Here is a 16,943-nt window from a genome sequence, read left to right on the forward strand (position 1 = left end):
CACCAGGGGAATTCTACACCTCTGGCCTGAGTTAGCATCAGGACAAGAGTTCATATTCACACACTCCCATACAGACGGCATGGCATGTACACATTACAGACGTACACGTAGGCAAAACACCCATACACATAAAAAAGAAAGAGCTCTCTTGGAGCTTGAGAAATTAAGAAGTTCTAGACCTGCAATCAAACACTCAAATGTGACTGCCTCAAATACAAACCAATGGCCTCGTCCCCAAATAATCAAGTTTTCTAGGTATAGATCCCCACCAGGAGGAATAGCTTTTAAAGTAGTAATGTCCAGCCAAGAGAGGACAACCACCAACCCTCTGTATTAAGGAAGACAAGATGTGAGCCTGAGGTGAGTCAGACATTATGGATTGTTGCTACTAGAACTTACAGTAGAGGAGGGAGCCCCCTCACACACAGCCAGCAGGAGTCACATCTCACTGACTCCTTTTTGTTTCAGTGTGATCTCTTGGGCCAAAGGTCAGACTTGGTGGTACAGCCTTGCAGATCACTGTGAGTTTGAGGCCAGCCTGGGACTTTACAGAAGGGTTCTAGAAGGGTTACACAGTAAGAACCTGCCACAACAGATAAACCTGGAATTTCATGTGAAATTTCCCAATTTAAAAATGCTGGGAAGTGAAAAAGATCATAGGCCACATGGTGGTAAATGCACACCTTTAACCCAGCACTCTTTAGAGGCAAAAGAAGGTGGATCTCTGAGTTCAAGGCCAGCCTGGTCTATAGAGTTCCAGGATAGCCAAGGCCGTCCCTGCTTCCCTGGTTGCTTGAGGATGCAGTAGGCACGCACTTGGGGGACTTCTTTTGCCTGTTTTTTTTGTTTGTTTGTTTGTTTTTTTGTTCCACAGTTCCAAGCAGAGGAATCCTGTCTTAGGAAACCAACAAACAACAGAGCGTGCGTGCAGAGGCGGAAGGAAACCTAGAGATTGTGCTGTTGGGTGAGGGTTCATCGTTAACCTTTCAGGCAGTCATACCTCTGGCTTTAAGGAACTGAGTCCGGAATGTTAAAGAACTTATCCAAGACAACACAGGCTGGTAAACTGAATCAGAGTGAAGCTCTGCCGTTTGGAATTTAACCGAAACTCCTTCTATCTCAAAGAAAGAACACTGGGAGATGTGCTTTACAAACTGGTAAAAACTGTGGAAGAGAAAACAGGAGTCGTTGCAGGCAAAAGAAAGCCCCGAACGCGCGCCTACGGCGTCCTCCAGCCAGGGAAGCAGGAGATAAACTCAGTGCACGCGGATCTCAGGGGTTCGAGGACGGCTTAATCTAGACAGCGAGACCCTGTCTTTAAAAACAAAAAACCTCCCTCTCTCCCAAGAACAAGCCCAAGCTAACACACGGACGCGACCGGCCACGGGAGCGCAGGTATCACCCAGCGCCGGGCAGCGGGGAAGGCGGCGAGTTACGGCCTCTGCGGGCGACGCCTCGCGACTCCTGCCGTAAAGGCCGCCGCGGCGCATGCGCAGCTCCGCTCCCGTCGGGCTCCGGACGCGCTCGTCGTCGTGGTGGAGACTTGTCCTTCCTCTGGCCCGTCGTCACCATGGTGAAGCTGAGCAAAGAAGCCAAGCAGAGGCTGCAGCAGCTCTTCAAGGGCGGCCAGTTTGCGATCCGCTGGGGCTTTATTCCTCTCGTGATTTACCTGGGTCAGTGCGGGGCCGCGGGGGCCGCGGGCGGGGTCGCCGGGCCGGAGCCAGCTCCGAGTTGTTCCGTTAGCCCTGCGGGTGGTGGTGGAGCAGCCCCAGCCCTCCTCAGTCTGTACCTGAGGTAAAGGCAGGGCCTTTCCAGACTGAGCGCGGGGCCAGGCCACCCCTGGGGAGACGAGAGCGATGCTGTCAGTGGACGGAAGCTGCATCAGGTTAAAACGCCGCTGCCTCACAGCACGGTTATGACAGAAGTCGGAAGCCTAAGCTTTCTTACTTTTATAATGAAGGGGTTTGGTGGGTTTTTTTATTTCCTCCAAAGTTACTGACCCCATTTTTCAGGGAAAGAAACCGAGCCATAAAGTCATACTTGCTTGCCCGAGTGAGTGTCCAGGCGGAGATATTCACCAGTGGTTGCACACTGCTCCTGGTTGAGTAGTTTTTTCATTTTTAATCTTAGTTGCTTCATTCAGTCAAGAATGTCAAAGGAGGGCTGGAGAGATGGCTCAGCGGTTAAGAGCACTGACTGTTCTTCCAGAGGTCCTGAGTTCAATACCCAGCAACCACATGGTGGCTCACAGCCACCTTAAATGAATCTGCATGCAGGCAGAAGACTGTATACATAATAAATAAATAAAATCTTAAAAAGAAAAAAAGAAGGTAAAAGGAAAACAGCATAGGATTTTATCTCCAGCTCTCTGGGCTTGAGTACTTATTTGACATTTCAGGATTTCCATTTCACATGCTAAAGTAGGACCTCACTAGGTGCTACATCCAGTTTGCTTTAGTTGACTTGCCCTACATAGGAACAGGATAATACATTCATCGGCAGAGCCTTTAACTAGGGTAGACATTCTCCAGGCAGATGTACCTGTGAGATGTGTGTGAGCTGTGATAACGTGTATGTTTTGATAGAACTTAGATATTTTTCCTTTAGTATCATTGCTGAGACCCTGCCTCATGTAGCTCAGGCTAGCCTTGAACTCAGAGATCCACCTGCCTCTCTACCTCTCAAGTGCTTGAATTGCAGGCCTGCACCATCACATCCAGCTCTTTCCTCCTCTGTTTTGGAACAAAACCAGATAATGACATTATATAGGTATCCGGGATTAAAGCAAGTAGTTGTGATAGCCTGCTTTTTTTGTTACTTGTTTTGAGACAGCTCTGTCACTAGGTACACTAGGCTGGTCTTTGCAGCAATCCTCCTGCCCCTGCCTCATGACTTGCTGGGATTAAAGGCCCTGCTGATACTTTACTTTTTGTAGGCTGTGTTTATAGAATTCTTTGCAGCCCTCCCCCATTTTTCATAGTCTCTCTGTAGGTGAGGCTGGCTGAACTTGGAACCCTACCGCAGTCTCTGGGGGAGTTGGGATTACAGGTATACTGGGCCCTTCTTTGGGAATTTCTTTCTCTGCCCCACCCATCCCACCTCCCTCCCCAAGATGAGGCCTTACCATGCATCCTAGGCTGGCTTGGCTGTAATCTCAAGATCCTCCTGCCTTCAGCTCATTAATAATGGTTTGCAGGTGGGCACAGCTATGTCTACATTGAGATTCTGTTTTAGCTAGAAGCTGTAGCAACTTGTCAGAATCTTTGGTCTGAGGACTAGATGATGCAGTCTGGTACCTTTCCTAGGACATGTCATAGAAATGATTTTCACTCTAGCATCCAAGTCGGGATGTTTAAGACTGATGCTAACAGGGCTGCATGGCCAGTACTTACTCCTATTTCATTGTCTTTTCCTATACCTGATGTGGCGTTTAATTTCATGTTTAAGCTATTTCCCATGTTCTACATCTATAGCTTCTCAATAAAATTTGAAACTGCAGATTAACTTCTTACATATTTTTAATTTTATTATAACTATTTTGTTTTGGTTTTGGTTTTCCAAGACAGGTTTCTTTGTGTAGCCTAAGCTGTCCTGAAACTCGCTCTGTAAATCAGACTGGCCTTGAACTCATAGAGATCCTCCTGCCTCTACCCACCAAGTGCTGGGATTAAAGGTGTACACCACCACTGCCCACCTCTTATTTGTATTTTTGAGACAGGGTTTCTTATGTACCTGTTCTGGAACTCTGTATACCAGACTGGTCTCACAGAGATCACCTGCTTCTGCCTCCAGAGTGCTGGGATAAAAAGTGTCACTAAGCCTAGCTGTAATCTATTTTCAAGCATACCTTGTAGCACTTCATGAAGGATAGTACTATAGAGTATGACAGAAAGTGCCATTGTAATAAAGAATCTGTTGGAACATTTACCAACAAAAAGGTTTTTTGTTTTGTTTTGTTTTGTTATTGACACAGGGTCTCATTGTGTTACTCTGGCTAGCTAGGCTATGAGAACCAACCTGGCCTTGAACTCACAAAGATCTGCCTGTTATTGTCTATGATTAAAGGCATGTGACACTCCACCCAGAACAACAATAGGTCTTATTATCCACCAATTGGAAAATGATTTTCTATAGTTTCCTGCCTTTCTGTTGCTTTTACCTCATACCCTTTTGAGGATATTCATAAATCAGGCAGCTTTGGGAAAATAGTACCTCTCTTCAGAGACATGCTTATAAAAGGTTCTGGTTGCCAAACTCGGGAGTCCTGTCTTGGACACATGCAGCTGCTGTTTGGCCCTCTTTGTTTGGGGTTTTGCATTGAGTCTTAGGTTATTGAAGCAAAACTGATATTCTTACTCCAGCTACTGTTGGGAAGAATGAACTCCTTTGTGTATGCCTGACCCAGAATCTTTTGTTGTCTTCCAGTATCTGAAACCAGCAAGTTAGTGTGTTGCTTGAAAGTAGGATACAGTTGAGGTCCCTCACGGGTGTGGCTTTTTTTCTCCCCAAACTTAGACTCGCCAGTGCTGGCTACCATACCTAGCCCTTCACAGTTCTTGACATTCTTAATTTTAAATAGTTACTCAGCAAATTAGTGTGTATCTGAATTTAAATTCTATTTAAATAGTAAAGATTTTATTTACTTGAACTTGTAATTAGTGTGTATTTAACCACCTAAAAAGGTGGTTAGATAATATTAAGTGACTTCCCCCTCCTTTTCTATCACTAGTCTTTGCTTTATAAAGAGAGTAGTTTATGGAAAATAAAATAAGATGTCCTCAATTATACTTCCAGAGAAAGAGTACTTTTATCTTTATGCTCTTTATAGTCTTCCAGTGTGGTCTGGGACCTGTAACAGTCGTGGAGTGCCCTGAATGGAAGCAGGGCATGTTAGATAGACTCCTCTGTGTACAGTGGGAACCACTGCCCTTTCTGCTGAGAAGTCCTGGATGCTGTTCCACATTCTGGTGGAAATTAGAAATTTTCAGCAGCACAAGTCACTTGAGACAGCTATCCTGGATCGGATTGAAAGAGAATTGATTGTAGGCATTTTGTCTACTATAGTTGTACTTTGATTTATTTATTTAAAAGTTTTTATTTTTCCCTTCAGGATTTACGAGGGGTGCAGATCCTGGAATGCCTGAACCTTCAGTTTTAAGGTATTGCTCTTGAATATCAACATTTTGAAGGCAGATGCTCATACATTAATTGGTGTTGAATCATTGGGAAGTGATGACCCATAATTTTATCGGTTACTATAGTCTTTAGGTTGTTGGAAGAAAAATTGTAGATTAGTCAATTTATATTAATTACTGTGTAGCTGCTTTGCTTTCTTCCCCATCTTTATTTACTATGTTATAGTCATTATGTTAAACATTCTAAAAAGAATTAGTTTATCACTTTATTACATGGAAGGGTAATCTTTTTTTAATATTTTATTTATTATGTATACAACATTCTGCTTCCATGTATATCTGCACACTAGAAGAGGGTACCAGATCTCTTAATGGATGGTTGTGAGCCACCATGTGGTTTCTGGGAATTGAACTCAGGACCTCTGGAAGAGCAGTCAGTGCTCTCAACCTCTGAGCCATCTCTCTAGCCCCCGAAGGGTAACCTTTTATATCATAGTCTAACGGAGATACATAGAATTTCACCTAAAAGTAAAATTAATAAACCATATGTTTTTCACTTGTCAGTTACTTAGGTTTTTCAGTATTATGTATAACAACATAACTTTTCAAAGTTATTGTTGTTGATTATTTTATTCTGTGTATAAGTGTTTGATTGCATTTATGTCTGTACCTTGTGCATGCCTGTGACCATGGGGACCAGATGAGGGTGTCAGATCCCTTGGAACTGGAGTTACAGACAGTTGTAAACTTGTTTATAATGTTGGGAATTTAATCCTGGTTCTCTGGAAGAGCAGCCAGTGCTCTTAGCTGCTGAGTTACCTGTTTAGCTCCCCAAGCATTTTACTGCACATGGCTTTTGTTTATTTTGTTTCTTCATAATAAGTTATTTTGAGATTAATAAATTGAAGTCTGTTAATAATTATAGCTCCCAAATTGCATTGTCACGTTTGTTACCCAGTAACAGTCTTGTTGGTATTGCGTAAGCTATTTGAAAATTTCAAGCACACAATGTGCATGTTAGTGTGTGTGTGTGTGTGTGTGTGTGTGTGTGTGTGTGTGTTCATCTATTAGTTCACTTTCTATTGTGATTTGTTAGTGAGTTTATAAAGAGGAAAGTTTTGTTTGGCTCACATTCAGAAGCATTGGCCCTGTTGCCTTGATTGTGGTAGTACAGTTCATGGCAGTAGTAGGAGTGAGAGGATGCCTTCTCACCTCCTGGTGGTGGGGAAGCCAAGAGAAGATGGGCTAGAGTCTCAATATCCCCTTGTGGGACATGCCCCATGATCTCACTTCCTCCCCAAAGCTTTGCCTCTTAAAGGTTCTACCACCTTACAGTATTCTTTCAGGCGGTTTAGTACATCTTTATATTTGTGCTTTTAAAATGTAGCAACTAGTGAAAACGATACACAATGTGTGTAAATGCTTTATAAATATTTTTGTAAAAGCACGGTCTAAACAGGTAGGGGTGATCTGGAAGGGCTGGTGTGCCGGTCACTATTGTGACCAGTGGTGCTGAGACAGTTGAGCTGTTTCGCAGACATCCATTATAACTGAAACAGCCTTCATTTGATATACCAGGCTTTCAGTTTCTTCTTTCACTTAAAGAATGGGCCGAAAATACCTTTTTTAAAAAATGGGCAGATTGGGTATTCCTTGTTTGAAATACATATGCTAGAAGTACTTCAAATTTCAAGTTTTCTTTCTTTTTCTTTTTTTTTGGGGGAGTGCTGAGGGATCGAATCCAAGGCTTTGTGCATGTCAGGCAAGCATCATACCACTAAGAGCCACACTCCCAATCCCTCTAAATTATTATTGCAGTTTGCAATAATATTACTCATGGTCACCTACAACGTGGGAGTTATTTTAGGGGCTTTGTATGTTTTGTCTGTAGTTGTCACTTCAGTACCTCCAGAGCAGTACACATAGTTGGTAGGTAATAGAATATCTCCAAAACCTATATAGTCTACACAGCATTGCATAGCCTACTGTAAGTTATCTTACCAACTTTTCCTGTGCTGTGTGATACAAATTTTCTCTACTCTGCTTACTGCTGTCTTTTTTTCAGAAGAGATTTTGCTTTTGAAGAGTACCCACCACTCATGTCCATGATTTAACCAGTGTGCAGTTAAAGTCTTTCCTATTAAAATTCTCAATAGATAGTTCTGACTTTTTTATTTCCTTACTTTATTCTTTCCATTGGTCTGTTTTGACACAGACCAGTGGAAAGAAGGAGTTGAGGCAAAGTCTTGTTTATCCCAAACTGGCTTTGAATTCACTATGTAGATCAGGCTGGCCTTGAACTCAGCCTCCTGAGTACTAGGATTACAGGAATTCGACTCATGGGATGACTTCTTAAAATTGCCTTCATAAGCTGGGTGGTGGTGGCGCACGCCTTTAGTCCCAGCACTCGGGAGGCAGAGGCAGGCATATCTCTGTGAGCTTGAGACCAGTCTGGTTTACAGGAGCTAGTTCCAGGACAGCCTCCAAAGCTACAGAGAAACCCTGTCTCTGAAAAACAAAACCAAAATAAATAAATAAATAAATAAATAAAATTGCCTTCACAGCTCCTCATTAAGTGAGTCCCTTTTTCTTAGCCTTGATTCCTTGAACTAAGTATTTTCCTGTGAAATAAGAGTGAGGTAATATGTCTGCTCTTGACTGGCCTAGTGATTGCAAACCAATTATATCTTTAGAGAAACATTCATTTACGACACATTGCCATTGATGTCATTACTGGATCAAGCTGTGTGAATATTTTCCAAATACTGGAAAGTGTCAAGAACGTTTTCTCAAGAGGCCATTAAGCTTTCAAAGCTTCGGTTCCCCTTTTATAGTTTGGGTATAATATCACCTAAATTAGGTTGCCATGAGAAATGAGTAACAATGTTTTTTTGTTTGTTGTTTGTTTGTTTTTGTTTTAAAGATTTTATTTATTTATTGTGTATACAACATTCTGCTTCCATGTATATCTGCACAACAGAAGAGGGAACCAGATCTCATAAAGGATGGTTGTGAGCCACCATGTGGTTGCTGGGAATTGAACTCAGGACCTCTGGAAGAGCAGTCAGTGCTCTTAACCTCTGCGCTATCTCTCCAGCGCCCATTTTATTGATTGATTGATTGATTTTTGGGGGGAGGGTTGAGACAGGGTTTCTCTGTGGCTTTGGAGGCTGTCCTGGAACTAGCTCTTGTAGACCAGTCTAGTCTCGATCTCACAGAGATCCACCTGCCTCTGCCTCCCGAGTGCTGGGATTAAAGGCGTGCACCACCACCTGGCTATCTCCACTTTTTTTTTTTTTTTTTAAAGAAAGCATTTTTTCTACCCACACGACTGTATGACAATGCAGAATAAACTATGTCTTTGCTCATGTCAGATAACAAAGACATGTGCTCTTAATATCTGGAATCTTTTCCCCCTCAGTTCCACCTGGTGAAACCTGCTTCTAGAAAACCCCAGTCTCAAAAGTCTTCTTGCTGAGTCTTCCTTTGTTCTTTGTTGAAACAGACCCCATGTTTGTATTATTCAGTCTTTCATGATCTGCTTGTTGCTTGTTACACACTTGTCTTATAAGCATGTAAAATAGCTGCTCCACTATTCCAGCATGTAAAATAGCTGCTCCACTGTTCCAGAAGTGAGATGGTACCCTTCTGTTATTCCGAAAATTTTGACTCCACAAAACTACAGCCTAGATGGAGCAGCCTCCTGTACGCATTTTCATTTCTTCACCCTGTCTTTTCATGTTCTTTTCTTTTTTTGTGCTGACAAAAATCTTCCCTTAAAGAAGTGAAGGCTGGGGATTTGGCTTAGTTAGTAGAGTGCTTGCCTAGCACTTGGTTCCTGGCATGAATAAATGAGGCACAGTGGGTCATACCTGTAATCTGAGTTCTTGGGAGTGCAGGCAAGAGGGTTAAAACTTTGGGGTCATATTTGCTACACAGTGAGTTTGAGGTCAGCCTCATTATATGAGACCCTGTCTGGGGGGAAAATTGTTTGCCTGTGAAGGATTGTTCCATTACTAATTTTATCCACTGTGCTTAGGAGACTGACTAGATTTTCCTGAGTTTGCTATTCTGTCCCGCCCCCACCCGTGGCCCCCCAAAAAAACCAAACCCTAGAATTGTGTTTTTTATTAATATAAAATTCACTGTTCATCTTGCCATCTTTTTTTACTCAGGGTAGCACATTGTAAATATGGTCAGTTAAGTGTTGGTTAATAGAAATGTCATTTTTTGTTTTTTTAAGACTAGTCAAGTGCAGTAGTGAGAATCGGAGAAGGAAGTGTAGAGAAGGAGTGCACTTTGTTACTGACTGTGAGCAGTCAATTGAGATAACTCACTGTTATAGTCAAGTGTGAGGGGACCATGGAGGATGCCACAGCAGGCGAGGGTGACCGAGGCGGGGGACAAACAGGCCAGGAAGACAGCTTAAGTGAGAAGTTTTATTAGAAAAGGGAGGGAGAGGGAAGGAAAGAGAAAAGAGGTAAAGAGACATAGAGGACAGAAGAGAAGAGGGAGACAGGAAAAGTCCTCTCTGCCCCTGGGAACATCGGGATAGAGTGTGACAGGAGCTGGAAAAGAGAGTTTAAGTGGGTGGGGGTCTGTCTTTTAAAGGTGTCCTTTGTACATGCGTGCAGACTACACAATCATGGAACCCTGGGCTGACCAGAGTACTGCCTGAGTGCATTCTGCCAGGTGACAGGAGCAAGCCAGCATAATGCCTGAGTCCTTTACACTCACTCACTTTGGAACAGCCAGAAATGTCTTATTCAGAACGAATTATTCTAATGAAGCAATGGTACTAGGTTAGTAAAGCCATATGTGCTTTTTTGTTGTTGTTGTTGTTTTTTTTTTTTTTTCTTTTTGAGACAGGATCTCTTGTAGTTCAGGCTGGCTTTGAAGTCTTGATCCTCCTGCCTCTGTCTCCTGAGTGCTAAGACTATAGGCTTAATCCCTCACACCCAGTTAAAAAATGAGTAAGAAAATAACATTATTTCTGTTATCTGTGTCAGACCAATGAAGATTGTCTTGTTTTCTTTATTTTTGGTTGTTCATCCATTGAGAAAGATATCTGAGTAGGTGAAGAGTTTGTTTCCATAACTTAACTGTATATAAAAATGCTTAGATTCAATGGGAGACTTCAGTTCATATCTGATAGATAATGGTAAATTCATGTTGTGTTTTCTAGGCATAGAATGACCTAAATGGCCTTTAAAAATAAACTACAGAACCTCATTGTTATTAAGTCACTTTTTTTTTTTTTCAAATTTTGTTTTTTCAAAACAGTTTTTCTGTGAAACAACCAGCCCTAGCTGTCCTGGATCTCACTCTGTAGACCAGGCTGGCCTTGAACTCACAGAGATCTGCCTGCCTCTGCTTCCCAAGTACTCGGATCAAAGGTGTGTGCTACCAGTGTCAAGTCGTCGTCACCACAACCCTACCCCCACCCCCGAGACAGGGTTTCTCTGTGACTTTGGAGGCTGTCCTGGAACTCAATGTGTAGACCAGGCTGGTCTCGAACTCATAGAGATCCGCCTGCCCCTGCCCCTGCCCCTGCCCCTGCCTCCTGAGTGCTAGGATGGAATTCGTGTGCCATCACCACCCAGCAAGTCACATTTTTAATCAGTAAAATTTAGACATGAAACATATCTCTTTTCTTTCTTGGATCTGGGTGCCCTCTCTCCCTTTAACAAATGACATGAGAGTTTGTGCCCTTCTTGAATAGGGTAGGAAATAGTAGAAGTGGAAATAGTGGCTAATTGATTCTAGGGATGTGGATAGTTAGGGTTACATCTCATTCTTCCTCCTCTGTCCTGTAGCCATTTCACTGTCAGAATTATGGTAGTTTAGAAGTAGAAATGCCAACTGGATGTAGACTTTCCACAGAGTCTGACTCATAGAAAGTACTTAGGAAAAGGTTTTTTTTTGCTGTTTTATTGATGCTTTATGTAATAATAATAATACAGTTTGATTTGGGCTTCCTGATCCTTTCAGTTAATGAAAATCATTAATCATTTATCTTTTGATTGACTTCATTTTATATATAAACTGCGATTTTCCTTTGTGTTTCTCAAGCTAACCATGTTCAGCAATAACAAAACTGTATTTCTGTGTGTTTGTTTTGTTGCTTATTTTGTCTACTGGTAGATTCTCGTCCTTTAGTCACTGAGTTTGATAAGGAAACACAAATGTAAGACCAGGTTCTTCAGTGGTTCGTGGGAAGTGTTTGTTTCCATTTTTAATTTATTTTTCCTCTTCACAAATGCTTTAGCCTGCTTTGGGGATAAAGGACTCATCATCTGGATTTGGAAGCCATCCAACATGGAAAGTGTATCCTCTGACTGGATAAGAAAGACTTCGTTTCAACACATCTGTGGCTGAGTGGAGCCTTGCTGGCCTATAGTAGACTGTCAAAATAAATATTTTTTAACAATGTTATGTTTTGTCTTTAAACTTTTTAAAACATTTGTGTGTGTAGGGGGTGTGTATGTTGTATCAGTGTGGAAGTCAGAGGACAGCCTACTGCAGAAGTTTGTTCTCTCCTACCATAGGGTCTGGAGATAACGCCAGATAGAACTTGCTGGCAATTGTTTTTACCCACTGAGCTCTGTCTGGTCTGCCCTTGAGCCTTCCTTGAATTAAGTGTGCTGGGATGATCAAGAGAAAAATCATTCCTTTTTATTACATTTTTTTTTTTTTTTTTTTTTTTTAGAATAGGAAATCTATGTGTATGTTTGGATACTGCTTTAAAAGGTAAAAACCTGGGGCCAAGGAGATGGCTGAGTGGTTAAGAGCATTGGCTGTTCTTCAGAGGACCCAGGTTCAATCCCCAGCAACCACATGGCAGCTCATAATGGTCTGTAACCCCAGTTTCGGGAGATGCAACACCCTTATGCAGATAGATATACATGCAGGCAAAAACACCAGTGCACGGAGCAAAAAAAAAAAAAAAAAAAAAAAAAGGTAAAAACATTTTCAAGTGAATTCCTGGTAGTTCCTTTGTCAAACTGATTGTAGTTTCTGTTTGCAGTGAATTAGTAACTGGAGAGAGTGGGAATGGTTCAGTTTGTGATAGACTAGGATGTTCTACTGCACTCAGGAAGTTCTGACTGTAAGAAATGAGGGTTTAGTGTCTTCCAGGGTATGGGATGGTATTGGGGAATTGTGTCTGATTTATATGTAGGTTAAATATGAGTCTAGAGTTTTCTTGGGTATATGCATATCATAGTAGTGCTTCTTCCAGTAGAAGAAAATGGTGTTAATGGAACAAGTCAGTTCTGGATACTGGTTTCCTGGGACTTCTCATATTTTATTTTGACTTTTTTTTAAATTTTTTAGAAGTTTATTTGTGCAGTCCCAGCTGTCCTAAAACTCACCCTATAGACCAGGCTGGCCTTGAACTTGAGATTCACCTGCCTCTGCCTCCTATGTGCTTATTTTGACCTTATTTTATTTTTGGAGAAAGTCTTGCCTGATATTCCAGACTGACCTTGAACTCACCATCCTGCTGTCTTCTCCTTTAGAACTGGGATGTACCGCTTGCTTGCCTTTCACTATATTTGAAGCCTGCTTTTTCTTTAGCCTTTTTGTTCTAACAAAGTAACTATTTAATTGGAAGTTATAATTAATGAAACAAGATAGAACCTAAACCAGCTATGGCATCATTTGGGAAGGGCCATTGATGGATGTCTTAACACCTACAGTGACCATCTCTCTTTCTCTCTGCTTCTCTGCTTCTCTCCCTCCTAAAAACAAAAAATAAAAAAATAGAATGACCATTACCAAAACCAACCCCCTGTGTTTCTAATGGAAATACCTCTTGGCCAGAGAAGTCTGTGTCCTCAAGTTTGCTGTGGAGACAGAGGTCTGGAGGCTTACTGCATGAATTATGCAATATTTTAAATGGAATCCTTGGGCGATAACTAGGAAACCATTTTTATAAGCATTGTTTCAACATCTCTGAATTTAGGCATATATGGTTTTGATAAAAACTGAACTTCAGTTTACAGTCCTCTGCTCCATTCTTTTCGGTTACATGTGTTTATTGTCAGTAAATTTCTGTTCCAAATACTTAATTTTCCAAAAATTAGTATTTTGGTGGACCTTTTGTCAAGCAGGGTTTCTAGAATTGTGGAAGTAAAGCTGTGGGGGCTGTTTGTTTTAATGAAACAGTAATAGAGATAGTTAGTATCTGCTTTGATATTCTTTGAAAGTTTACCTTAAGCTGACTATACAAGATTGTGAATGAATCTGGGTGTCTTCAACAGTGAGTGACTCTAAACTGAGCTTAGTATTTTGGAGTCATTGCCTTTAGTATGAAAAAGGCAGGACTTGTAGCTCAGTTGGTAAAGTACTTGCCTAGTGTGCAGAAAGCCACAGGTTGATCACCAGAACGGCCAAAAACAAAGATACATAAAGATTTTTCTGTTTTTGCCCAGTTTTCCATGGCAGTAAAACCTTCTAATTCCTTCTATATGGAGTATTAAGTAGGTTTTTGGTACTGACCAGTCAGAATGGAATACTTCAATGCAGGGTGTCTCCATATCGTTCCCACTTACAGCCACCCCTGCTTCCGTCCCGCCCCTGTCCCTAACCTCTTGGTAACTTGTTACCTGTTTTTTTTTTTTTTTTTCTATACTTGCCATTTCAAGCAACTTTATAAAGAAACTTTATAAACTTTTTTGGATTGTCCTTTTTTTCCATTTTCTTTTCTATATGACAGAGCTTCATTCCCTTATGTTCATGACACAGATGTGGATTATCAACCTGATAGTACACACATGTAAAGTTGTGTCTTTTACCTGTAGAATATAAGCCTCACAGATGTAGTGCTGTGTTGTATATTTAGAGCCTATCATAGGTGTTCAGGAAGAAGGAAGGAGGGAATTATGGGATTGTCTATATTAAGTGTAAAATGCTTGTGAATGGAAACTCGAATAACTTGAATCCTTGTAAAGGGTTAATATTTTTCTCTGTTCCAATCATAATGGGTGATTGTAGTCCACAACAGGACATGACATAAGATGTTAGGGTCACACAGGCAAGAGAATATTTACTATGACATGTTACTTTATACATTTAGTCTCCACAGCAGTGTGCTTAAGTAGGATATTATCTTCCTTTTTAAGATACAACAAGCTTGGATAATTTTCTCCCAAATTAGAGAAACAAACAAATTTGGATTTGAACACATGTTGGCTAACACTAAGAGATTGTGATCTTATTATAGACATGTACTAACTTTCAAAATAATTTATGAAGTGATTAGGTTTTATAGTAAATTTTTAAAAATGCTAACATTTCAAGTATAATAGGGAGCCCACACATTTTGCCTACCATTCAGGACTTCAGATACAAATAACACTTAGATAAGTTCACATAAAGCTAACTTTGAGACTATTATGCCTGCTATTTGAAACAGTAAACATTTTTTTCCTGTTCTCAAATAGTTTGCATTTTAAAAGTTTCTTATTAGCATATATTACTTATACACAAGTGGGCTCCATTGTGACAGTTTCATACACATATACAATTTATTTTCGTATTTACTCTCCAGCATCTCTCTTCCCATTCTTGCTTGGTCCTCTTTCTCTTTCCAACTAGTACTCTTTATATTTTCTTGCCTTTTTCTTGTGAATTATTGAGTTTGGTCAGGACCTTACACAGAGAGCATGAGTGAGGGGTAAAGATGAATGGCAGTTTGATCTAGACCACTGAAGGAAATGTCTCTCCCTCTCCTAAGAGCCGTTAGTTGCCTTTAAATCTTCAGGGATCTGATGAGCCAGCCAGGACGGGTCTCCTGCCCCAGCCATTAACTGCTTATAAATTCTCAGGAAGAGGCAGAGATTTGTGAGCTCTTCCCATACCAGAATGTTGATGGACCCAGTGTCATGTGGGAAATCACAGCTGATGAGAGCTCAGGAGTGCAACAGCCATGCCATTCCCAGAAGACAATGCTCCATAAGACTCTGTCTCCTCTCCCATGAGTCTTTGCTGAGTCTTGGAATGGATGACCTAGATGACCCATCTAATAGTTGCCTGATAGGAGAGATAACATGATCCTGAAGGTGATTTTCCCAGGGTAAGGCTTATCCATTACACTCTAGGTGTAAATAAAAGATGGCCCATCTAGAGCTGGCTCACATTTATCCTCAGACTTTTGATTCTGCAGTAACTGCTGCACACTGCACAAAGAAGCTTTCTAACCAAAGCTTACAGTGTAACTAGTCTGTTTGATAGGCATATCATTTCCATATTAGACACCGCTCCAAAAACAAAACCCCATAGTAGATTCTCTATGAGGGCCCATGACCTCCGAGGCCAGGTGTTTTTGTCCAGATTTACAGTACTATTCCCCCTGTGGAACAAGCCAAAAATCCAACCAAAAAAAGCTGATTATCGTATAACAGTAATGCCACTATAATACAAATGGACACATCTTGCCTGCCATGCTAGTACTGTAGCACACGGTCCACAACTTAATAGGACTGCCAGTGACAATTCTCCAGCCTACAAAGCATCTTCTGGAGCTACAAAAGCCAGCATGGAGGAAGCTTTCAAATGAGCTTGATTTCAGTATATTCTGTAACCAAACTTTGTGTTGGCCTCAGCAATAGAGTCTTACCATCAAGTTCTGTCCCTGCTAGATCTTTGGGACCCATCCTGTGACTCTACAGTGTAGCGCTAAGGATTGAGAAGAGTTTCTGTGCAATTTCTGAAGTTTATTCTCCAGAGTTTTCTTTGGTGTAGTTGTATAGGCTAGGTTTTTTGTTTGTTTTTTTGTTTTGTTTTGTTTTGTTTTGTTTGTTTGTTTGGTTTGGTTTGGTTTGGTTTGGTTTGGTTTGGTTTTTCGAGACAGGGTTTCTCTGTGTAGCTTTGGAGCCTATCCTGGCACTCTGGAGACCAGGCTGGCCTCGAACTCACAGAGATCCGCCTGCCTCAGCCTCCCGAGTGCTGGGATTAAAGGCGTGCACCACCAATGCCCGGCTTAGGTTTTATTTTTGTTTTGTTTTGTTTTTGTTGTTTTTTTTTTTGTGTGTGTGTGTGTGAACTTGACACAAACTATAGTTATCTGGGAAGAGGAATTTCAAATGAGAAAATGCCTTCTTCCCGATTGCCTGTAGACAAGTCTGTAGGGCATATTCTTGATTAATGATTGATGTGTGTAGGCCCAGCTCATAGGGAGCAGTGCCAATCCGGGGCAGGTGGTCCTCAGTTATATAAGAAAGCAGACTGACTCCTCCCAACCAACTGGCTCCTCCCATACCACATCCAACCTTTCCACCCAGCCAGATGCTGCACATTCACCATCGTCTAGCCAGGTGAGTCTGCTTGACCCCCAAACTCTTCTCAAACCCAAATCTTCCTTTCAGCTCAGGTTTGGAGGAGGGTGCACATCATGCATACCAACACAGACGGCCTTTTGAGTCACCTGACTACTCCACCTAAGCCATAGCCAGTCTCTAGGACCCTTAACCTGTACATCATGTTTGGATCCAACCTGCTTTGTCCATATCAGACACAGAACTAACAAGAGAAGTCTACATGTCCAGATCTTATCACAAAAAAGCAAACAGTATCTTCCCTCAAAGAGCAAGGCAGTATCTTCCCTCAAAACTGACCAGTAATGTAGAAATGTTTGCCAATGAGAATTACCTGGTTGGACTCCAGGACACAGAATTTAAAAGAAACATCATAAACTTCACCAAAGAAGGCACATGAGTGATGCCCAAGAAAATACAAACATAGGCTGATGAATGACAAAGATTCGAACATAGAATTCAGTAAAGAGAAACACTGAAGAGGATTCAA

The 16,943-nt window shown here is 41.4% G+C and overlaps 1 protein-coding gene across 1 annotated transcript; it reads left to right on the top strand.

Moving 5' to 3' along the window:
* The first annotated feature begins 1,486 nt into the window (after positions 1 to 1,486).
* Tomm7 (translocase of outer mitochondrial membrane 7) lies at positions 1,487 to 11,570 on the top strand. Its single transcript, XM_027429569.2, has 3 exons — positions 1,487 to 1,673; positions 5,111 to 5,159; positions 11,404 to 11,570. Exons 1-3 carry the CDS (start codon positions 1,571 to 1,573, stop codon positions 11,417 to 11,419), a joined length of 168 nt encoding a protein of 55 aa, XP_027285370.1. The 5' UTR covers positions 1,487 to 1,570; the 3' UTR covers positions 11,420 to 11,570.
* The last annotated feature ends 5,373 nt before the right edge of the window (positions 11,571 to 16,943 follow it).

This window comes from Cricetulus griseus, chromosome 8, assembly GCF_003668045.3.
Source record: "Cricetulus griseus strain 17A/GY chromosome 8, alternate assembly CriGri-PICRH-1.0, whole genome shotgun sequence".
Taxonomy (NCBI): domain Eukaryota; kingdom Metazoa; phylum Chordata; class Mammalia; order Rodentia; family Cricetidae; genus Cricetulus; species Cricetulus griseus.

What these genes read in the sequence shown, in the direction of transcription:
- Tomm7 (XM_027429569.2), top strand. Translation starts at nt 1,571, where the DNA reads ATGGTGAAGCTGAGCAAAGAAGCCAAGCAGAGGCTGCAGCAGCTCTTC. An exon ending in TCCTCTCGTGATTTACCTGG is followed by an intron (nt 1,674 to 5,110) that starts GTCAGTGCGGGG and finishes TTTTCCCTTCAG; the next exon opens with GATTTACGAGGGGTGCAGAT.